A 24,370-nucleotide genomic window follows, 5' to 3' on the forward strand; every position below is an offset into this window, starting at 1 on the left:
TCTATGGAGTTCTCATTTTCGCCAGTGAAAAATCACTATGTTGTTTTTAAATTAAGTCACCCACTTCAGCCATCTTCCCTCACCAGCTGCAAAGCTGGGGGTATCTGCATTGATCCAGCTCCGTACTAATACATTTCACAATCAGTTCAATTTATGCGACAGGCTGGAACCTGGGCTGAGACCTCTGAAGTGCCTGTAAACCAATCCTGCAGACAGCCGCTAACCCATCAACCGTACCTGGGAATCGTGTTGCTTAAAATATTCCATATATGCAACGTACTTTTATTCTGTACAAGATTCACAGAGGCTAGGATGGAAACAACAGGAAAAAAAGGACCATACCTGGTTTCTCAGACTGACAGGCTACACATTTGTTATCTTCCGTCTTATTTGGTACAAGGCATATTCCACAGTCCCAAGAGCCTTTCGCCTTCTTAAATTTGTCTTCAAAGCCCAGAGTGGCTGTTGTGTCAGTGCTGCTCGAGGAGGATGTCACTGTCACCGAGCTGTCTGTGACCACTGGTCATGTCAGAGCAGGCATTACTCCCGTTCCAGGTTTTGGTGTCTCACATGCTATACATTTTGTAGCTTCCGGTTTGTTTTGGACAAGACATGTATCACAATCCCACGTTCCAGGTACTGTTTTGAATTTGTCTCCAAAGCCCAGCATCCCTGCTGGGGGCGCTGCTGGCTTTGAGGTGTCGCATTGACTTGAACTTACTGTCTGTTTCATACTCTCAACTGTTGACGCTTTAGTAGCTTGACAAGTTACACATTTGTCCTTCATGTCTTTGTTTTGCAGAAAAGGGTCACATGTATCAGATTGCCAGTACGATGCTTGTTTAGAAGTCTCTTTACCTGCAGAAAAAGTTGTTATTGCAGGCCTAGTATAAACCACTGTGCTTGTTGTAGGTTGCGCAGATGTAGAAGAGCGTGTTTTCAACAATCCAAAGTCTAGGAAGCAAGAAAAAAAAGTCTTCCTGTTAGCGCAGCACCTCACTACATGTAACTAAGTGACTTTACTAGAGGGCAAAAATTTCAACCCAGGTGCCAATGGTTACAACTAGACATTCAGACCGAGCGCAACAGGAAGTCCCCAGAAATCTTATCTAAACGGATGAAATTTCATCTGCTGCACTGGGTCACAACAGAACATTTTGTTAAAGCTTCATTTAACTCTTTGTTTCCAAGCAAGATTTAAATCAACATTTTCACTGGTCGATACAAGTACAAACAGACAGTAGCTGACTGAAATCTGACAGTCCAACGTGGAATGGAAATAATACAATTTGATTAAGACGCGATGCCCAATCGAATCAGATTTCTAAAGCTCCTCCTTCCGTAGCAGATGACTCAAATCTACTCCAGTAACTGTACAGAAGTTTGTACTCGGAGCAGCAATCCATACGGTATTTTCCCACAGATGCTGAATATTAATTAAATAATAAAAACTCAAGACAATTGAACAACTGTCTAATTTTCTATAATTAGGACAACTCCTTATTTAAAAGGTGGCAATTTTAACAGAAAAGACAAGCTACTAATACAGAAAGACTAAAGGAAATGCATCTTAAACAGCAGCTCAAGTTGCTTGTAAATCTACCTTGAACATAGTTGTTTTGTGGTTTGTTTGTTGGTTTTTTTTAATCAAAAATAAAGTCTTTGAACAATGTGGATTTAGATTCTGCTTCTTTTAAACCGATAAAGAAAGTGAATGTCACTTCACTCAGAGGTCTTTCCTTAAACAAAATGCACAATGTATTTTCTCTCACTTAGCTCTTTCCAACAGAGAAATGTGCTGCCTTCTTAACAAGTATGTAAGTTAGAAGAAGACTTTTGGAAAAAGATCAAATTCAATAAAGCCCTTTTTCTTAAAAGATATCTTTTCCACAGACACACTTTATGAAACTGTTGAAAACAATTGCAATTGCTTAAAAACAAAATTCAGAAAAGGGTTTTTAACGTAAAACACTCCACTTCTGTTTGCAGTTTAAATTTTAATCCACAGGAGCCATTGTAAGCTAAGGCCCAAAGATTCGCAGCTTTCGCCATGTATTTGGAACTGAAGCTCTTTCCTATTCTTTCTTCACCTGGGCTGAAGGTGGGACAGGAGTGTTGAGCTTTACAAACATTTCCTTTTCAATTCCACAAATTGTATTTACTTAAAATGAAACACCGATTATCTGGCTAATTCTCTTAGTACCTCATTTACAATTACATCCTAACACGTAAAGGAGATGCAACCCATCTGCTTTTCATCTTGCAGTTTTACTTCCAGCAACAAACACCACTTAGAATAGAAGGGGGCAGATGCACCCTAACAAACGCAGCGCTTAATGTAATGCTCTCCTACATTCATATTTATAGCAGATACTCTATTAACCATAAGTCGTGTGTTGTTTTTTTTTTAATAAAAAATGCTAGCGTATTTTTTGCAGCATCTTTTTAAAAGGAGTTCATTATCTCACCAGGATTTTTTAGAACGTCTAAGACGCTTCCTTCCTTTAATACGTGGGCAGTGGTGAAGGGACCACCAGCAAAATCTTTGACCTCCTCTTTCTGTGTGTTGATGTTGGTTGAGGTGGTGGTGTCTTTTGAAACAAAAGAAAACAAAAACAGCTTTCACAATGTGACCTAGTTAGAGCAGATTATACTCACTTTTGTTAGAAACAAGAATTTCCAGCTTCATGCTTCTCACATAAGAATCTTCACAAATTCTACTTACTTTGCAATGCTTTATGATTACAAGCAAAACAAAAAGCAACAAAACAAAACAAAAATTATAAAAGCAGATCTGTCACTGGAAAAATACTGCAGAAGTCCAACACTGCCTGGAATTGCTAGCATGCGCAGACAGGACAGATTGAAGATTTAATAAAGAAAAAAAGGAAAATCAGCACTTCAGATCTGAAGTGCTAAAGTTTCAGTTACCTAGGGTAAGAAAGGGCGTCACTGGAGTACCACTGGGTCCAGAAAGTTCTGCCGATTTTACAACGGGAACACTAAATGTAAACCCAATCTGCTATGAACAAGAGAGGTTTTTCAGATTCTCAAGCCACAGGAACTCCAATCGAATGCACACACAAAACCAAATCTGAAAGCTGCTCTTCACATTTGTAGCACGCATGCTGAATGACAAATTATAAGCCAGAAGCCTACATACTTTTCTCCATCAAGGCAGATTCTGCTTTAGTGTTCTGCAACAGCCTACTAAATGCCTAAGAAAAAAAGTCAAGCTCCTTTATTATTTTACTTACAGAAGACGTAGGTAGCACTTCTGCCTCAGTAGATTTCACAACTGGAGATGAAAACGCAAACTCAGGACTGCTAACAGTACTTGTTGGTTGTATCTGTATTTTCAAAAGAATTAAAGGTTTATATTTAAGAGCAACAACTACCTGAATTCACTATCCAACAGAAGTCCCGCAGTGACGTCGAAAAACCTGATGTTTGAGTTATTTTGCAGATAAAAGTAATAATAAAACACAGGGAAGTTTCCAAGTGGGTATAGGACAATATCTTCAAAACCAAATTCCAGAAACTGAGAGGAAAAGCTGGAGATGCTACTTAGGTCTAAATGCACGGAAAAGCAAGCCAGGAAGCTGAAGAACGGCAAACTCAGCCCAATGATACTCCAAGAACTTCAGCAAACACCTCAACATGTTAAAGCAGCTGTCTACTTCAAACCGTACAAAAAATATTTCAAGTACTCTGGAACAGATTAATGTTTATTTTATTGCAATAATATGCCAATTATTGCACCCTAGGCTCATTCTATGTGAGGCTCATATGACCACGTTACCTCTAATTTAATAACTTAAATAAAGTTGTGGTTTAACCATTGCAGGCAACTAAGCACCACACAGCCACTCGCTCACTCCCTCCAAGTGGAACAGGGAAAAGAACCGGAAGTAAAGAAGTAAAGTTGTTAAATTTGAGGTAGCATTAATGACTCATCGCATGTAATGGCTACCTGGAAAGACAAATGCCATAACCCTGTACATACTCCCCACTCCTTCCCCTTCTTTCCCCCAGCATTTATTGCTGAGCACGATGCTAAATGGTGTGGAATATCCCTTCGGTCCTCTGGGCTCCGCTGTCCTGGCTGAGTGCCCTCCCAGCCTCTTGTGCATCCCCGACCTCCTCGCTGGCAGGGCAGCGTGAGAAACAGAAAAGGACTTGTCACTGTGTAAGCACTGCTCAGCAACAGCTAAAACACCAGTGCCTTACCAACACTGTTTTGCTCACAAATCTGCAACACAGCATCATCTACTACGAAGAAAATTAACTCTACCCCTGCCAAAACCACTATAAATAACTTGGCATAAAGTCCACACCCCCCTTCCCCCGCAGACTTCCACAGCATTTGAAGCAGTTATACAATCACGTTAAATGGGAGTTGGCAGGCTCTAAGACTGAGAGAAGCAGAATCAAAACATTTATGCCTTTTTCCCCAAACTGGCATACAACCCCAATTCATTCAGCTGCGTAGAAACTAATATTTGTTAGTTTCATGAGCACCACAGAAAAAGTCAACTCGCAATAAAGCAGTATACTCATTGTAAACATTATTTATAGCATAAAGATTTACCTTGCCCGCCGCCGTCGCTGCTGCATCTGCCATGCCTGCCGCCTCCGTTGAATTTGCCACGCTTGTCGTTGCCGCTGTTGACCTTGATATGTCCTTTCTCATCAGCAGGTATGGCATGCCCGCCGCCATTATTGGACATGTCAAGCCTGAGGGCACTGTTGAACACGTTATGCCTGACGTCGCCGTTGTATATATCATGTCCTCCACCTCCTCCTCTGATAGATCTGTCAAGTCCTCCACCTCCGATGGATCTGTCATGCCCTCCACCTCTGATGGATTTGCCATGCCCGTCGCAGCTGCTGGAGTTGCCGTGCTCATTGCTGCTGTTGAAACAGCGCTCGGTGACGCTGAGACAGCGCTACTACCAACGAAACTGGAATTGAACTGAGGCAGCGATGCAGCACTGATGGGTAGGGGTATTTTCGGTAGCACTGGTTCCTCCACTTCCTAAAGTTGCAAATTTTAATTTTTCTTATACAAGACATACTACTTTCTCACCCCATCCCACCCAATTTATTAACAAAATTAAATAGAACAAAAATCCATACAAATTAAGAGAAAGCAAGTTTCCAGAAGAAATCCCGATCTCCCCACCTCTGTCTACCACGTCATTTTAATTTATGGCAGGCCTGCTTCCACATTATACTCTATTCAACAACTGTACAGCAAGAACACTGAAAGTTAACTCAAAACCTGTGCGGAACAGAGATGCACAGATCACATTTTTTTTCTTTCTTCTCTGTACTTTAGTCATCAAAGCTCTAGAGAAGCATCATCCTTTCTAACTACCCTCGCATGGCTTCAATTAAGAGTACACTCTCAAGACAAGTGAGAAAGTGTTCCTCTTGCAAAATTAGGCAGGATAGCTGCCAAAGTTTCTAAAGTCACTACAGCAGTGAACGTGGAAAAAGGTAATGTTTAAAGAAGCAGGTAGGTTCAAAAACCAAACTAAACACAAAAAGCACCAAAGAAAGTCAGACTAGCAGCACTGAAGATTGTGTTCTGGTAAATACAGTCTATACCATGTATCAGGATGCAAATATAAAAATCAGAAAACAGCCTCTTAACAACTTCAATTTTCATCCCTGCCACTTACTTTATTTGATTACTAAGATTGGATGAGTTATGTTTTAAATGGCATAGGAAATCTGACCGAAATTTGTACAGTACTATCATGATCTACTTAGAAATGACTAGGCAGGGATGTAAGTTGGTACTACTGATATTCAGTGCATCCTGTAGCTTACATCTGTTTCACAGTTTTGATTTGAAAAGTTTATGGAACTTTTGATATTTGGACCATTATTTTATTTGTGTTACAGGAATAAACAACAGTGTTTACGATTTCTTTATATTGCATCATCCTGAAGTCCCATTTAATGATTTGAAACTTAAATTAACTTAAATACTTAATATTAACTTAATATTAATTAAATACTTAATATTAACGTAAATACTTAAATTAACTTACAGGCAGCTTATATAACATCCAATAAAAGAAAAATTAATCTGAATATTCATGGTCATAGTTTTATGGAATAGATTTTTCCTATTAAAATGAGAAAAAAACTCTCTCACAATGAGTTTGGTGAGTATCAAAAACTGAGTCATCGTTAGCAGACATGCAGAATGCTGTCTTCTACTACTCTTTCAAACTCTTGGCCTGTATCTTTCTGTATGACTTAAATATGAAACCAAAAATTAAGCTTTTTTTTTTCTTTTTATACTTGGCACTCGTTTCAAGTATCATTCCTGTAGAAAAACTATACAAACCTTCACCAAAACATTACTTCTCTTCTTAGGACTCATTCATTCAATTGCTAACGAGAAATGTTATAGTTTGAAGAATCTCCAAGGTAAGAGAATTAAAAATTTCAAAATTACATAAGCAAAGTTCAGGTATTCAAACACAGGAAATCAATTGGAGCCTGCTCTGAAACCCACAAGAAAACAAAAACAATGCAAAAATAAAGCGGTATTGTTATAATTTACTATGATGCAATAAAACTGACACACTTAGCTAGTTACTTCAGTAAGCTCAGTGACAGCAATTAATTTAAGAGTCACTTACCTGTTCTTGTACAGCTCTTGATAAATAGTGTATTCCTCTTTCCCTTCTCATTTTGCCGCCTCCGCTACTCACTCCTGAAGACAGACCATTGGACGCAGCAGTACTGAATTTGTAGCTGGTCACATTGCTAGCACACGACAGTACAGAAGTTGGGGGAAACAAGAGAAAAAAAAATCACCAGCCAAATTTTTTTTCAAGATATTAGAGCTGTTATTAGTCCTAGAATTGAAACCCGCTGATCAGAAAAAAACTAAAGCTGTCTCACAAGTTGCTAAACGCTGGTAAATACTTGATGTTCTAAATAGGAAAAACTTTATTAACAGCAGCAATGAAAAGGACATACATAAGTGCACCGTTCACATGGGAACAATGACTAAGCCAGAAGACCTGAAATAGAAGAGCTGATTTAGATTGTTATTTTCCAGTGCTTCCTTTAAATAGGACTGGTTCTCTGATTCTGCGATGCACGTGTATCTTTTGCAGGGATATAAAAGAACAGCTCACAAAAATACAGAAAGAGTGCACATATGCACACATACACATGGGAAACACTGCCAACAGCTCTGATAGAATAGGGACGCCTTAGACTTGTGTGGCAAGGTAATATGGCCTAAGCTTCAGAAGCAGCTCTGGCTTTCATGTGGCCATCAGCAGGAACAGCAGAGGTGTTTGGGTATGCCAACATTCCAGAAGTCTTTTCAGACATGAATACAGATCCCTTTTGTAAGGCATACAAAGGCGTTTTTCTGGTACTTAAAAAAGCCTAGCTCAAAACCAGAAAGATATCCTAATCCAAGAGGAAATGGGGAAAAAATAACCCAAACCAGAAGTGGAATAGGGAATAACTCTAACAAAAGTACTATGGCAAGAAAATGAAGTATGCCTGGAAAAACTGTGACCTCAAAGCTTATCTTGCAGCCAATCAGTCAGTCAGTACAAAAGTGCATTAGATCGCACTGGAAGACACCAGGTCAAACTCCCACAATACTGAGGAGGAGAACTGGTCTAAACTTGTCAAATACTTGACAACAGCCTGCTTAGCACTGTAACTGCATAGAGGAAGACAGATCCCTAAGGCAGATGCTCAGACTTTTCTCTAATCCAAACTGTCAATCCATTAGAATTCTGAAAAAAGTCTTACATCAAAATAGATCTTCATTCAGACAACTATCGCTTGCCCATAACAGCCCATATTCCTCTTTCTGTTAACACCTGTGAGCTTCAAGGGGGCAAAGACAGTTGTCAGCCTTCAAGCAAGTCTAATCTACAATTGGACTCAGGATATAAAATATATATATATACACACACACGCATAGATATATAGCATTGGTGGGCCAGAGATTTACTGAGTATTCCAACTCAACTGTCCAAAGGGACTCTTGCCAGCAGATCAGTGTGGTGCTCCTGCTCCAGAACATGGCACCCAACAGAGACCAGCATCACAAAAAACACTACCACCACTACCTACTCTACAAACAAAAGGTAGGGCACTGCAATAAACTTTGTGAACGAAATCAAAAGCAGTGTGAGTTTTCTGTATCTCCTTCCTAAATGGAGAAGTAGAAAGGAGTTCTAACAAAGACAATTTAGAACAGTTTGAAAAAAACATAATTAAAACCCAGCACCTGATTGCACCTGTACCAGAACCTTAAAGCCAGTCGCTTCCACCCCTAAAAAGGTGGTTGTTGTGAAGTCCAACTTTTAGATGCCAAAACAAAGTGTTGAGTTCTTTCTGCAAGCCAAAGAATGCCCATGGTCACATAAGAATTGCTTGGCAGATGAGCATAGAGTCAACAAAATTCCCTGCTACTGTTCTTTGAAAAGAGCGACTCCCTAAAAACCGAGTGCAAAGTCCCTTAACTCAAGCATTATTACCCAAAACACCATTTGCCCAGAAGGAAAAGCCATCAATATTATCTGGAGGATAACTCATTTGACCTAAACCAAGAAAGCAGTATAACACAAAGCAGTCTCCTCAAGAAGAAATTCAATTAATTCTGCTGGATTTTTTTTATTTTAGAGATGAGTTAGCATTTGGCCTCAAATGATTCTAAAGAACACATGGTCTTCATGTGAACTCAAAGCAGACAATTAACTTCATCATGAAAGGAGTATTAAAAAAAAGAATAATAAATCATAAATCTTCCTCCATGTTTTTGCTTAAAAAATAAAGAAAAAAACACATCAATAAACATCCTCCTGAACTGTAACTCACTTCGCCTACTTCACCTTCTAAAGAATGCTTCAGAAAGAATCATCCCATTAGGACAGAGCTTTCAAACTGCAAGCAATTAAATAGCTAAAACTAATAGCTTTTCCCCTAGGGAACATTAAGAGGGACAAATTATTTTGTTATAAGTAAACTGAGTTATAAACCATGAAATATCTGTCAAAGCAAAATTTGTAACGCTACAGATTTAGTTAAACTACAAAATGAGCCATATTTCCTGTAGAAGGAAAAAATAAGGCCTCCAATAGCAAAGATCCTTTCTGTGGATACAGCATTATAACGTGCTTCGTTTCCCATCTTCGTATCCTTCTCAGAAGATAAACTTGGGATAAAAAGCGGTGTATCAGTACTTTTATTCTTGCTCATCTTCCTTCCTTTCATAAAAACAACAATTTTCTCAAAGTTATATTGATCTTCAAACACAATCCAGACTTTGCAGCTGCCTCAAAATACAAAATTTTCATTGGATTTCCCATTCCTTTTACTGAGAACTGTCACCACCTTTCAGGTGCAGACCGTACTGAAAAAGGAGATTTCTTTCTTTCTTCAAGTAAGTTTTAAATTAATAGATGTCATACCTTTCAGATGGTTCTGCTCGCTGTTCTGCAGGCAAAGTCTTCTCTCTCATCCCCTGCAAGTTAAGTTTAGTTCAAGACTTAGCTGAATATGTACAGAATACACAAAGTACCAACAACCACTTCATGTGGTTTTTTGTGGTTTTTATTTTATTTATTTATTTTTAATTTTATAGCCCTGAATACACCTCACCTACTTAACGTTGTTCCCTAATTCAGCATTGTGGGTACAGTTCAGTTAAATTTTGGGGCTAAAGTAAGCATCACTGCTTCACTCAGCATTGAGGACAAACTGATAGAACACTAAATCAAATTTGTCAAATCCTCTAACAAAGAAAGTAATTATTTTAAACAAAATGACAAAAATTGTGTGTGTGGGGCGAGAGTTTTCATCAAAACTTGTGTTTGCCAACCCCGTAAAAGGGACATACTTTTCTGTTTTCTATCATTTATCAACAAACAAGAAAAAAAAAAACTCTACCCCCCTAAAAACTAAGCAGTTGCTGCTACATTCATTTTAGAACTTTACCAAATGGAGATTGTGCTGGCTAAACAACACAGAGATTGAAAGAGTTAAAAGCAATAAGCAACCAGTATTACTGTCCACTTTGATTTCCAGCCTAAAAAGCCCATACACTTAACACGTGGTCATTTGTACACTCAGACTGATACTGGAAACACAGATGTTTTCGCAGAAAGAGATGCCCATTTAATTTTATGGAAAATTTATCAGACTCCATCTACTCCAAAGCAATCAAAACCGATAACTCAGCACATTGTCAGAACTCTCACTTGGAGCACATAGCTCACCTGGAATAGTTTACACAGAACACGAGCATGTTTCATCAGTGACAGCTTTGTGTACATGAGAATATAAAAGGAAAACATTTCTGTCTTTTAATATTCTTTCACTGAGAACAGGATGACTCAATAGCACATCATGACATCGTGAAAACAACCACAAGACACTGAGTGTTCCAAAAACAGAATTAAATCCATAAAAGCTCAATCTATTTCACAATGGTTCCCACTGCCTTAAAGCTCGCCTCAAACATACTATCAGTACTTTTTGCAAAGATAGGATAACAATTGGTTTGAGAAACATTCCAAGACTGGAAAAAAAAAACAGGCACATAAGGACTCAAAAATGTACTCACTTGGTACTTTGTGTCTACTCTCTGGCAAATTTTGCTGGACTGAGTAGTTGAAGTCGGTGATGGTTCAGAATACCGCGTATAACGCATCGGTTGACGGTTTACCATTGGTGTCACAAGTCTCTTAACAGGTGGAGGCTGGAATGCATTCTGGGATTCCAGCTTTGAAAGGGAAACAGCAATCAATTTATCCTTACGTCCACCCAAATTAATTCCAATATTTATTGATGAAAACAAATTACAGAACTATAAACCTCCCCCCATCGGTCTTGGCACTCAGTGAATACGATTTGAAAATTCTGAAGACCGTTCAACTTGTAGAGGGAAATCACCAGAAAACCAGTAACGAAATCCATAAAGCTATATATAAGTAGCCAAAGTCTGACTGAATTCCATTTCAAAATTTGGCAGTTAGCTTCATAGACAAAATAATTCATGCTACCATAATTAAAATAACCCATGTTCCTAGAATATGCTCCTATCTTTTCCTCTGCCCACACTGTGATTTTTTTTTTTCAGTAGCTTAATTCATTAATTTAACATTCGAAGTGTTAAGCAACTAATTATACAGGCTTCTGGGCTTCACATCCCCTACATTTTCCCTCTTCAAAGTTACACAAACAATAGAACACACTCAAAAAAACCAACTTGTCAGTCTTACAATAATCTCATTCATTAAAATATGATCCAATGCTTTACATGTGCATTAGATGCACTTCAAGTAGTGGGTTTGACTTCCCTTTTCAAAGCATTTTCACAGACCAGAGTTAATTTTTAACACAGACCACTGCGTGTTCTGCAAAACTGACTTAACTGAACTGTCAGACAGAAAACAAACCCTAAAGGCTACAAGATTTACCGATGGCTCCGCCTGCGGTCTTAAGGATCAGAAAATACAGTCTTAGGAAGCATGCTATTGTTCAAATCAATACCAACAGGAAATTTTTGTTTACGCTGCAGCTTTAATTTCACAGTATCTCCCAGCTCTTAGTAATAGGATTCACACTCTCTCTAAAGTATATAAAAATACATCTTTCTAAAAAATATTACATTCAGTTTGAAACCTTGAATAAGACATGTTTTATGTAAGTTCACAAATCTACTTCGAGTGAACGACGGTTCATTGCTGGTTTTAAAGGTAAAAAAGAAAAATATTAATTCCCCCAGTTAGGCATTCAATACACCAAGAGCTATTCTGCCTGGTACAGTTCCTTGAAATAAGAAAAATACCACATCACTGCTACCCACTGCAGAAGTTTAGCCCGAGTGCACAAGTGTTCCGTCAACCGCATGTTCACTTTAGCAGGAAAACACACGATCGTCTCCTCAGCAAATAATTGCTTCTCATCACGGGCTACCCTTCTCCCGCCACCATTATGAATTCTAGTATTATGAATAGACAATCTATCTCCTTTCACCCACTGACAGCTGCGTGCAACATTCATTTAGTGGCTGACAATTTCAGGCTCTCTGTTGCAAATCTGGCAGATCTTTCTTAATGCCTTATCACAGGTGTATTGCTATAATATAACTGAGAATTCACACCAGATTTGGTTTTAGTTATTTGGATAATATTTATGATATACTTCACTTCTCCATGCCCTTGTAATTTGGCAGATGGTGAAAAGATGGTCCAGGAAATCTGAGATGTTTGTAAACTCTGAAGTGATTGTAAACTTAATTATACATCCATCCAATCAAGGAATTGGCACAGAAACTTCTTGAGACACTGTCCCTTTTCTCATTAGAACAGAAGATGAAAAGTTTGCACATCTTGTTATTTCCTTCAGTCACCTGATCTTCAAGTGGTCATTTAAGGGTTTTGCAATTTAATAAGCCCAAGGATACCCCTAACTAAAGTCGTCAAAAAAAGATGACTAGTTTTCATTTTTTAAAGAAAATGAAAGGAAATCATGCTTTACCACAGCATTATCACCAGTTCTGTGCTACCTCCAAATAGGAATTTAGGAGCGTTAAGATTTATAGCGTCAGAAAAGAAAAAGAAAAAAAAAAACCTCTACCCCCCTAAAAACTAAGCAGTTGCTGCTACATTCATTTTAGAACTTTACCAAATGGAGATTGTGCTGGCTAAACAATACAGAGATTGAAAGAGTTAAAAGCAATAAGCAACCAGTATTACTGTCCACTTTGATTTCCAGCCTAAGAAGCCCATACACTTAACAAGTGGTCATTTGTACACTCAGACTGATACTGGAAACACAGATGTTTTCGCAGAAAGAGATGCCCATTTAATTTTATGGAAAATTTATCAGACTCCAACGATGGTTCATCGCTGGTTTTAAAGGTAAAAATGAAAAATATTAATTCCCCCAGTTAGGCATTTAATACACCAAGAGCTATTGTGCCTGGTACAGTTTTGCAATTTAATGATACCCCTAACTAAAGTCATCAAAAAAAGATGACTAGTTTTCATTTTTTAAACAAAATGAAAGGAAATCATGCTTTACCACAGCATTATCACCAGTTCTGTGCTACCTCCAAATAGGAATTTAGGAGCGTAAGATTTATAGCGTCGGAAATTAACAATTTTCCTCCTCTTTACTTTGAATGGTGATAAAAAGCACAAAAACTAGTTTTCTGTGCCCGAATGAACACGGAAGTCTGTACAAAGTCTATATGACCACTCAATCAGTATTTTTCTATTTGTGATCATTTCTTCAAGAGCAAACTTGCCTCAACAGGAATTTTAATATGCAGCTTCACCCCAAGTTGGGGGACAAGATAAAACGACTTGGTGTGTTCTAGAGTTGTTGCTCTCAACTTACAAAGATAACATAATTCTTAACCTGAGTAATCTTCACAGCCCATCATCTATTGTGGATACATGCCAATATTAACTTGATTTGATGTCTATGTCGTCACTGAGGTTTGAGAAAATTTTTCTAATAGTGATAAAGCATTGAAAAAGTTATCTACCTCAGCTTAAGACATTATTGGTTCTTACCTTTCTTCGTTTGGACTGGAAGTCAGTAATATCCGGTTTATCTATGTCCGGAGGCTAAGGGAAAAAACAAAGCATAACTATTAGAGGGCAATTTTTTTTTCCTGAGAGAGAGGGTTCCCTGCAACAAAAATGTGGGGGTTCATGGTCAACTTACACAACACAGCGGCAAAAGAGATGTCATTCTTTTAGCATCCTGTTGAAAAAACAGCGCAATAAATTAAACCGGCCACAGCGTAAGGAAGAATAGTTTTATCTTTATCCTTTGATGGCACATTTACTAAGTTTTATAAACACATGAAGCAAAAACAGATTAAAAGAAGTGCTATTTACCAACAAAGCAGTTGACAGCTTCTCCACTGCCTCCAAGATGCACCACGCTGAGGTACTCAAGGTAGCGTGGGACCACACAGTTTCTTGTCTAGCTTTCGCTCTCTTTTGTGCCTGAAAAATTAGCATTTTAAGTGTTACAATGGTCAATTCTGAGCTAAAGAGGCATGTATTTTACGTCCCAAGGCTACACTGATGATACAATCAATATATTCTGATGACAGAGAAACATGCAGTCACTGGGAGTTCAAGCCATAAAGAAGAGAATACATTCGGAGTTTAATGAAGTTTACCTTGGGCCTCAGTGCATCTTGCACGTGCTTGTTGCACGAGCAATAAAAGAACTCCGTACTTGTAAAAGGTCAAGACGGATGATGCCAGGACTGCTAAGGCCTCCGAAGCAGTAATCAGGGAAACAGAACTCAAGAAAAGGCTTGTGGTACAGAAAGCATTTTCAGTAACAACACAGACCTCAGAGTTTCACGATGGTCTAAGTGTACCATCTTAAAATCAGTGTATACAATCATAACCAGGAACTAGTTTTACTTCTCTCTTGCTTCCTCCCTTCCCCCAAGATTAAAGTTGGCTGCAAATCTTTGTCTTAAAAGATAAAGATCTGATTTAAACTGTAACAGATCTAAACATTACACTGAAAAAGTAAACTGTTTATTTGCACCACCCAACTTCAAATATCAGTCAAAAACTTCCTTTGGTGTGACTTTTTTTCTTCCCAGGTTAAACCCCTCATATAACCACACTGTGCTTATCACACGATGTGAAGACAGGAAGCAGACCACGCAGCATGTAAAAACACAAGTGAGACTCACAGAACCACAGAATGGTTAAGGTTGGAAGTGACCTCTAGAGATCGCCTGGTCTACCCCCCCGCTCAAGCAGGGCCACCCCGAGCAGGTTGCCCAGGACCATGTCAAGTCAGCTCTTGAAGACCTCCAAAGAGGGAGACTCCACAGCCTCTCCGGGCAACCCGTGCCAGGGCTCCATCAGCCGCACAGTGCAAAAGCATTTCCTGATGCTCAGACAGAGCCTCACGTTTCAGTTTGTGCCTGTTGCCTCTTGACCTGGCACTGGGCACCGCTGAAAACACAATGGCTCTCTATGCTCTTTGCACCATCCATTCAGGTATTTATATACACCAATAAGATCCCCCCTGAACCTCATCTCCTCCATACTAAACAGGCCCAGCAGTCCCTGCCTCTCCTCAGAGGAGAGGTGCTCCCAGTCCCTTGATCTTCTTGGTGGCCCTTCGCTGGACTCTCTAGTACCTTGCTGTCATTCACAGCAAGCAGCAAGAAGCAAGCTACTCTCTCCTTTAAAAGCCTAGTATTTTGGTTCCTCTTTTTACCATAATGCAGTAATATTGTAAAAAACAAAAATAGCCGACCAAAGAGGGTTCCCAGCTTTGCACCACAAGGTTTCAAGGTTTCCCGTAAGTGAGGTACTTGTACTGCCCTTTTTCCGTTGCACAAATGGACTGTCAGAACAGAGCCAGCAAACCCGCGTTTTCATTTTCTTAAAATTCCTTTTGATTTATCGATAAAAGTCACTTTCATTTAAATACATTCCTACCAAACCTGATTTGACTTTCCTTTTCGATTCAGCTCTAGCTAATCAGAGTTGTCAGCAGTTTTTATTTGCTATTTCCAAGAACTCTTGGGGGCAAATAACTCTCTCCAAGAACTATATGAATCGTTCAAAACAGAAAGCATGTTACTGCTTATCTTGGGACTGCATTTAGTCCTGCATGCCTCTGTGTAACAGAAGAACAAAGGATCAGCAAAGTTGATTTTAGATATTTTCAAAGACTGCAGGTTTATACAACATATCCATAGCATGAATGTAGGCATGCTTGGAAAAGAAGATCCACAGATAAATATTAGCCAGGTTTGACTACTGTAGCTTTTGCTACCATAAACACAAGTTTTCAAAGTTATGCTGTCATTGGTTTTTTTGCATCAAGTTATTTTAACGTAATGTAGTCAGAGGCAGACAATGGCACTTGAATGGAATTTTTTGAAAGACCTAACAACAGAGGAAACCCCAACTACCAACAACTAGCCCAAACTGTCATTCTTGTTCTTTCTGACAAGTATTACCTGTGGTAAAAACTGTCATTAAAGAATTTAAACAGAAATCAATCTCGTCTATTTTTGTAGACCAAGAGGGCAGAAGAGCAACTGTTACCACATATTCAGCTCCCTGCTCAAAGCTCCTTTGGCAGTGCTGCTTTTTTTATTTCCATCACTATTTCCCACTACACTACTTTTCTCATACCTGATAAGGTTCCGTCTTTGGCTGCCTTGATCTTACAGCTGCACCACCGGCATAGGCCGTCTTTCCGGGGTAAAATGGAGAAAACCCAAGCTGGTTTTGCTTAAAAACAGACGTGCTTCCACGTACCTACGGAAACACAGTATGAGAAGTGGATAGAAAAACAGGTACACATTCAAACTGATTAAAAGAAATACTGTGCAGTACTTACAGGACACAGTCCTCCAAAAACAAATAAACTGAATGCAGGTTTCTTAGAGCTAGCTGCAGAATGCTGCGAGAGGGAATGAGTTCTTTCAGCTTCTGTGGGCCAGAGCAGTGACGATGAAGTATTTTTTAAAACTGCAACATCTGCCAAAATGACGTATGCTAGATGTAAATGCCTCTCGTACGTACAGAACTTTAACAATAAAGATCACACTAATTCAAGTTCTTCAATACAGAAAAATAAGCATGACTTCAGCTTCTTTAAATAGATCAACTTCACGTACAGACTGAAAACCAAGTATCACCTACAAACTTGAAAACTGTTCACAGAGCTGCAAGTAGTTTTCACCAATCTTACCAAGTTAATACTGTGCTTCCAATGCAGGTATTTTTTTCCTTCAGGCTAAGATAAAAGAGGACCGCATAAACATCAGTGCATTTGTACGGACAAAGCTTTTTTCTGTGTTGGTAAAAGGCTGGAGGCCAGCACAGATCATAATCGCACAGGTTTTAAACCTGGAAGATTCCCCAAAGGCTGCTCTAAGAGTTAACGATCTTCTGCCCATGTATGTTTTACGAAGACACACCAGAAAGTTCTAGTGCACTCAGGTTATATTGCTAAAGCCCAGCAACTCTACTCTCAGCTGTACAAAAGTTCTCTGGAAAACCTGCTGAGCACACGTCAGTCCCTGTCTATATGGGGGACTAGAAAAAGCTGCAAACCTGCTGTTCGCCCTTTCAGCGAGAAGACCTACGTACCAACCTACATCGACACGATGCTTATTTTTTATTTTAAAATGGTGTGCTTTCCTCAATGAATTTGGCAAAAGACATGAAAGTATTGACAGCTGAAGCCTTCTACCAAGAAAGGTCAAAAAACAGCCTATAGCTTATGTCAGAGTAGTTTCTTTATCTTCTCTTGCTGAAACACAGGAAAACATCTCGTGTTCCTATTTGTCACCTGCACTTATTCACATTTAACCAGCTGTCTGTTAGATATTCTGAGTCACTCTTCCTTCTAGACAATCAGCCTAGTTGTCAAGTTACGGCAAGTCAGCCTGATTTCCTACCGTCCCAGTTCAAAATTTACATATAACCTAGCTGAATGTGTATATTTCAGCATTGACTCTTTCTAACATCAGGGTATCATAAACGTATTCCAAAGCACGCTTCTATTAAAAAGGTGATAGGATTATATACTTCTAAAACACTAAAAATTCAATTTAATTCTCGCATCCAAAGTTGACATTCACCTATTTTATTTACTAAGGTGATGTGGAATATTAAAGAACGCAAGGTACTTCACATTAAAAAAAAAGTCAATTAAACAGAGAACACAAAAATCACCTTCATCAGATGCTCTAGAGGAGGAATCACTGGTTGTTGAGATGTTATCATCGTCTTGTTGAGAGGTAGAATCTTCTATTTCTTTTATCAAGGACAGCCTAGGACTGCCAATGCCAAATATAGAAGATGTCGAGGGCTGACAAGGTGGGACAGGAGAATCCAGCATGGTATAATTCAGATGGCTCCGATGAAGAGAGGGCCTTGTTAACACAACTGGGAAGTTCAGTGCTGATCTACTTGTGGATGGTTCTAGACAAGAACAGGGAGATAATTAGCTTTGCTATAGACAAGCTCACAGAAGCCAAAACCTGTTTCCTATCGACAGCCATGCTATTGCCAAGTTCTAAGCGCAAAAAGAGAGAAGCCAAATTTAACTTCTTCCTCACCCAGATACGGTTGCATCTAACTGTCTGGCTACAACAACAACACTGCTTGCGATACACAGTATTAATGTTGCATCCAGAAGTAGTTAACTATGAGGTTTTACAACACCACATTCTGACCCCGTGCTCAAATGCTCTAACGCTGACTTGGCCGTTCACTAAATCAAACATATATACTCCTTCTCCCATGTACAGCTTGCAATAAGCTTTACAAAATTTGAGATTACACGGTAAATTACAGATAACACTGCAGCTTCCATAATATTGGAACAAAGGTTACATTAATCTGAATACACAACATGAAAATGAACGTTTGCAGTACTTTTTTCCCAAGTTCTTCCATATCAGCTCACGTTAGAGGCAAAACATCATCTCCTACCCATTAACTATTGGGAATTTGACCCAAGGGACAAGGATGTTGACCCAAGTAACCAGATGAGCATTTTTCCCTCTTGAAGCAAAGGGTCTGCAAACAATGCCAGTGGCCTGGAATAGGTGGCCTTGAAGTCTATCTTGCTAAATGAATGGAACTATTCATGGGTATTTTGCCTGATGAAAGCCTACTGTCTCTCCCAGGAATCTGGGCAATTCAAATGACTTTGAGCCACTATCCTCTTGATACTTGAACTGAAGCTTAAACTAGTTAGTTCAATCTTCATAACCACTGCAGTACCACTAATTAGCTCTCCAAACCATGAGCAGATTTTTAGGACAGCACCGTTTGAGATACAGAAAGTTCTTCAGGCGGAAGGCCACCCAATATAGGCTCCAGCACACTGATACCTCAGAACTGAAGAAACACATTGATTTCAAAATGTAGTAATAATTAAAAAAAAAAAATCTTATTCTTAAGCATAGTAAGCAACACCCACGGACAGCAACATAAGCTGCAAAAGGTTCCAGGGTGTCCACCTGCTCCTGATCTCCTGGAGTTAGCAAGCTTGCAGTGCAGCTGTTCTTACTGAAAGCTCCTTTCACGCAGTTACATAGGAAAGCCAACATGTGTTCCTCAGTCACGAAGACCTTCTCTATTCTTTTCTCCAAACTCATTCCCAAGCTACAGCTACACAGAAAGCCATCAATCTCCTTGTTTACAATTAGATGAGATTGGAGGCAAAGATATTTCCTCCTTATTTTTTGATTCTGCCAACAACAGAAGCAACTGACTTTCCACATTATCTATGGTTACCTACGCACGCTCAGACAAAACTTCTTCACTTATTAAAAGCTGACTTCCCCAAAACAGCTAATTTAAGAGAAACTCAAATAAGAATAGATGCAAATTTATACAACAGGACTACAGGAACAGTGAGAGGCACTGGATATAAGACAAATTAATCTTTCATGAGGTAAAGGAGTTGCAAACCTCGTTGCCAACGGTCCAAATACCTTTTCAAAGACACCCCCTCCCCCCGCGTAGACCTTAAAGTTATTGAATATTTTAAGGATAATAATCTCATAAACCACATCCGTGCACAAGTTCCCCAGTTCACCATCAAGTTAACAAGGAACTTTACTAAATTGATCAAAGCCCAAAACAAAAACAAAACAAAACAAAACAAACAAAGTCGGGACACGAGACGGAATTTTCCTCTGCCATTCTAGCATCTAGTCTTTTGTTTCGAAGACTGCAAAACAAATTAATTTTTTTAATTGCCTTAGGCAATTAGACAGATTTTCATTCCATATCTTTTAAAAGATGGAAAATGCAACCCAGCACACTTGCAAATGACTTATTTTCAGCATTTAGCACCTGGCTAATAGAGTACCTAAAGTTAACTGATGCCTTCCAAGAGCATAAGATGTATGCTTCGTAACTGTGTATACAGTTTAAAGCTAAGACGGTTTCACAAACAGTTGTTTTGACTTTTTTTGTTTTTTTTTCATTCTGTCAAAACCCTCATTCCAATTTCCTTTTGAAATTCAGATTCAAAACTAGAAATCTGTGAATAAATACAGATGGCCAGAATTCCAAATGATTTTTCACATACCTCGTCTACTAATTCCTGCTGGTTCAGGCGTGAATCTCTCATCGATTATGGTATCTTCATCTGAATAATCGTGGTGATAGTTTACTGGAGTCTCCTCCTGGTTTGCAGATTCATTTCTGTCTACACACTCCTCCTCACGCTTATTGAAATACTTCTGCAGCCAGGCCGGTACAATATTTTTCACAGTTTCTGTCATTCTGCTAATTAATCCCTGCTTGAAAGAAAAAACACTTGTTTAATTACAGAAACGCAGTCAACAGCATATGCTGGGATACCACCTTCCACGGACCTTGAAGACAGATATTATACAGCAAATATTCAGAAGACAACGACGAGGTTGATCCCTGGCATAGGATCGCTACACTTCTGGTAAACCTAAATTCACCTAAGATTGATTTACAACTACCTATCACTGTCTGCACTTCCAAGTGACCTTGGCAAGGTTCAAAGTTTTGAAACCTCTGCCAAAATTCACCAGCAGGTCGTCAATCTGCAAGGCTATCAGGAAACTCTACGCCTGAACAGCTCCTGACCTACAGACTTGTTCCAGGACTCTTCCTCTTCGCACCCTCCCGTGAAAACCAACTAAACCAGAAGTTCAGCAATTATCTACTGCGACAGTCAGGACCATACTACCCATTAAAATCAGTGAATCTAAATATTTTCAATTTTAGTAATGCTGAATTGCAGTGACTATACGCACAAAAACCAGTTCTGCTCTCAACAGTCAGGCTAACCCAGAAGATGTCCTGCAAGAAACACAGCTATAGCTATAGCACCAGCACCTCCTCTTGCAAGAGCCTTCTAAAGCTGTTGCTGTATTTTGTAGAAGACTGACTCTGCGGCATACATCGGGTACGATCGGAGAATTCCCACCTGACCGAAAGCCCCAGGAACTACGGTTAAATAAAAGATAAATTAATATAAATGAATATAATTAATAATAAAAATTAATAATAAAAATTAATATCCAGAAAGCTGACAATCATGAGCTAGGCATCCTGCTAATCATCCCTCCTGCAGGCAGGGGGAAAAAAAAAAGGTAAATTAGATCCAGGACTAGTTCCCAGGAACTTTGAAGCTGCTAACTATACTGCCTACAGTGCCCAGGCACCTTCAGAGCTTAATGGTAAGAGACAGAGGGTTTGGTGGGCTGTAATTAGGATCACAAGCACACAAAACACATCTATTTAAGTATTTCTAAGAATCGACTTATCGACTAAAGTTGTAGGGGGAAGGATGAGAAAAACAGCGGGGTAGGGATCAGAACCAGAGGTATAACCTCACAAAATCGCATCGGTCGCTTTCGTGCCTCCCCAGCTGCATCACTGAGAGACAATTAACATTAAGCCACAGAACCTTCTGCAGAGTGGACATGATATTGAAAATAAACTGAAATTAATTGACAAATGCTCTAAGCAAGCTATCTGCTCAAAGCTCGTCCTTTTACGTTATGAACATTTGCACGATTCGTCTGGTTACAAAGCTAACTGCTGTAATAAATGCACACATGTAACACCTATCAGTTTGTCTATTTATCAAATCATTAAAATTCTTCCCCGATAAGTTACTGTTAATTTGATCTGCGCTGGATGTGCAGCAGCCATTCTCTGTGCAGAATCCCCCAGATATCCCCACGCACGTGTTTGCTCTGGCACACTCTTTAAATAAACCTACTGGAAAACACGCAGAGATAACAGACAATGGAAAAGTTAGAAAACCATCTCCACTGATTATTTTCAATCCACGTGTAAGGTTTATCAGTTAGCTACACAGTGTCGGCACACGCAAGCTATGGCACTTTCAACATTAATGCACTGTTCAAGCCAGAGGTTTCAACGGTTGCTCTGTAAGCGTGGGGAATGTTTGCATTGCCCTTCCAGGCCAGCTTTAGATGGACAAGATTGATTGTCAATATGTGGTATAAGGGACTTGGCATTTCTGCAAGTGATAAAAACCTAATTGAGCAGCTATCCATGCGTAGCGCTCCCTTGGTTTTGCATATGATAATCAATCCCCTCAGCTACGTTGCTCATTTAATAGCGGAGAGGTTTTGGCTGAACAAACATGTGCAGAGGGCATCTCCAGAGCATCTCTCTGGGCGTCCTGACATTTCTTAGCAAAGAGCTGCTGGGAGGGATCTCGGCGCGTCCCCCCTCCAGCACGGGGATTTTCACACCCCGAATTGACGGACCGCTTTCACCGTCAACCTGCTGTACCCTACAGCACAAACGAGAAGCAAAGCCTGGCAGGTAACGTTCAGAGAATTGATGATGGGCTGAGGAGGGGTGCAGGGAGCGGGGAAAGCCCTGGGGGTGGCACTGGGGGTCCTGAGGGCAGCGGGCTGGGGGTGAAGGGGAGGGGGAGGAGGGGGGTAATGGGCTGGGTAGAGGGGTAAGGGGGTAAGTAAGGGGCTGAGGGGGTAACTGAGGGGGTTAGGAAGGGGCTGAGGGGGTAACTGAGGGGGTTAGGAAGGGGCTGAGGGGGTAACTAAGGGGGTAACTAAGCCGTTGAGGGGGTAACTAAGGGGGTAAGGAGGTGGGTAGGGGGTAACTAAGGGGATAAAGGGGCGGGTAAGGTAAGGGGGTAAGTAAGGGGCTGAGGGGGTAACTGAGGGGGTTAGTAAGGGGCTGAGGGGGTAACTAAGGGGGCAACTAAACGGTTGAGGGGGTAACTAAGGGGGTAACTAAGCCGTTGAGGGGGTAACTAAGGGGGTAACTAAGCGGTCGAGGGGGTAACTAAGGGGGTAAGGAGGTGGGTAGGGGGTAACTAAGGGGATAAAGGGGCGGGTAAGGTAAGGGGGTAAGTAAGGGGGTAACTGGTGGGCTGAGGGGGAAGGGCCCGCTGTGGGGGGGCCGCTCCTCACCCGCTTGCTCCTGGCACAGGGGGGCTTCGCGGCGCCCAAACGGTGGCGCCGCCTCTTCACCTTGCCGCCGGCCGCTCCTCCTCCTCCTCCTCCTCCTCCTCCTCCTCCTCCTCCTCCTCCTCCTCCTCCTGCTCCTCCTCCTCCTGATCGGGCTCCTGGGCTGCCGCCCGGCGCCCCGCCGCCACCGGCCCTGCCACCGCCGGCCATGCCGCTGCCGGTCGCGCCGCTACCGGTCGCGCCGCCCGAGGCCATACCGCCCCCCCCCCGCGTTCGGTGCCGTCACGGGGCCCCCCCGCCCCCCGCCGCCACGCGCCGCGGGGCCTGCCCTGCCCCTCGTGGGAATAAAAATGTTGTTTTTGCAGAGTTACGTTGTTTAAAGGTAAGGAATGGGGTATCGAGGTGTGCTTGCAGCGATAAGAACGCTTAGCAGGCGACCTTGTAAAATGCAGACAACCAGACTCCGTAGAACAATTCGGGGAAAATCACGGTGTTGAGTCAAGTCAGGTAAGTGAAGAACCATTACCGCTTCAACCAGTAAAAAAGTCGAAAGAAATTCGAAATTTAACAGGCCGGCAACTGAAGGCCATGCATTGTCTGGGAAGCATCAGACAGATTGTGAGCCTGGATCACCCCCTCAGTGGGGAAACAGGGGAGGGTCCCGTCATCAAAAAGTATATAAACTGGGTTTTGGAACCAGCAGGGGCGCTCCTGCTCGTGGGACGCCCGCCACTGCGATCGCGAATAAATTCCTGCTTCGCTGAGCTCCTCGCCTGAGCCCAAGTTATTGGCTACGGAGTGTTTCTCACAATTTGGGGGCTCGTCCGGGAGCCAGTCGCCTACTGGGGAGCCCCACCGCCGCAGCAGCAGGAAGGCATGCCCCGCTGATTTCAGCGGTCCTGTGCATCGACGGCGGCGGTTCTGCGGAGAGCTGACAGAGGGCCCGAGACTGATGAAAGAGGCAGGATCCGTGAAGGAGTGGGGAAGGGAAGAAGGCAGGCACTCCGGCTTTGAGAATTGATCCGGTAACTCTGTGCACAGACCAAGGTAAGAAATAGGAAGTATTGCCTTGGGGGTCGGGTGAGACTCTGTGTGCCGTGTGATTGAGACGTACTTTTGTACGGAGCGAGTGTGGAGTCCTGATCCGCGGTTCCGCAGCTCCGCGAGGGGCGCGGCCGGAGACGGACGAAGCGTGAGATAAGGGAGAGAAAGGAAGAGTCTCGGGAAATGTGGTGTATGGTAAGCCCTTGCACGGGGAAGTGCTTGGCAATACACCAGGGAAATTTGGTGTGCGGTAGTCCTCGCACGGACGGGACGCCCGCCACTGCGATCGCGAATAAATTCCTGCTTCGCCGAGCTCCTCGCCTGAGCCCAAGT

The 24,370-nt window shown here is 41.1% G+C and overlaps 2 protein-coding genes across 2 annotated transcripts in view; both read right to left on the minus strand.

Annotated features, from left to right (window-relative positions):
* Positions 1–24,370, minus strand: part of LOC310905450 (nuclear pore complex protein Nup153-like) — a 148,036-nt gene that overhangs the window by 7,351 nt on the left and 116,315 nt on the right. The window contains exons 3-8 of the mRNA XM_083851738.1: positions 9,471–9,523; positions 4,592–5,038; positions 3,258–3,350; positions 2,932–3,022; positions 2,469–2,591; positions 343–954 (exon numbers count right to left, since the gene is read on the minus strand). Of these exons, the coding sequence (XP_083707864.1) occupies positions 524–954; positions 2,469–2,591; positions 2,932–3,022; positions 3,258–3,350; positions 4,592–4,909 (1,056 nt within the window). The 5' untranslated portion in view covers positions 4,910–5,038; positions 9,471–9,523 and the 3' untranslated portion in view covers positions 343–523. The remainder of the gene's footprint in view (positions 1–342; positions 955–2,468; positions 2,592–2,931; positions 3,023–3,257; positions 3,351–4,591; positions 5,039–9,470; positions 9,524–24,370) is intronic.
* Positions 16,200–23,066, minus strand: LOC310905333 (nuclear pore complex protein Nup153-like; the record flags this gene model as incomplete). The annotated part of the gene is made up of 5 exons (XM_083851507.1): positions 22,997–23,066; positions 20,131–20,341; positions 17,757–18,005; positions 16,414–16,553; positions 16,200–16,331 (listed from the first exon to the last, which is right to left on the minus strand). Exons 2-5 carry the CDS (start codon positions 20,324–20,326, stop codon positions 16,200–16,202), a joined length of 717 nt encoding a protein of 238 aa, XP_083707633.1. The 5' UTR covers positions 20,327–20,341; positions 22,997–23,066.

The sequence above is a fragment of the Anser anser genome (assembly GCF_964211835.1).
Source record: "Anser anser genome assembly, chromosome: 11".
NCBI lineage: Eukaryota > Metazoa > Chordata > Aves > Anseriformes > Anatidae > Anser > Anser anser.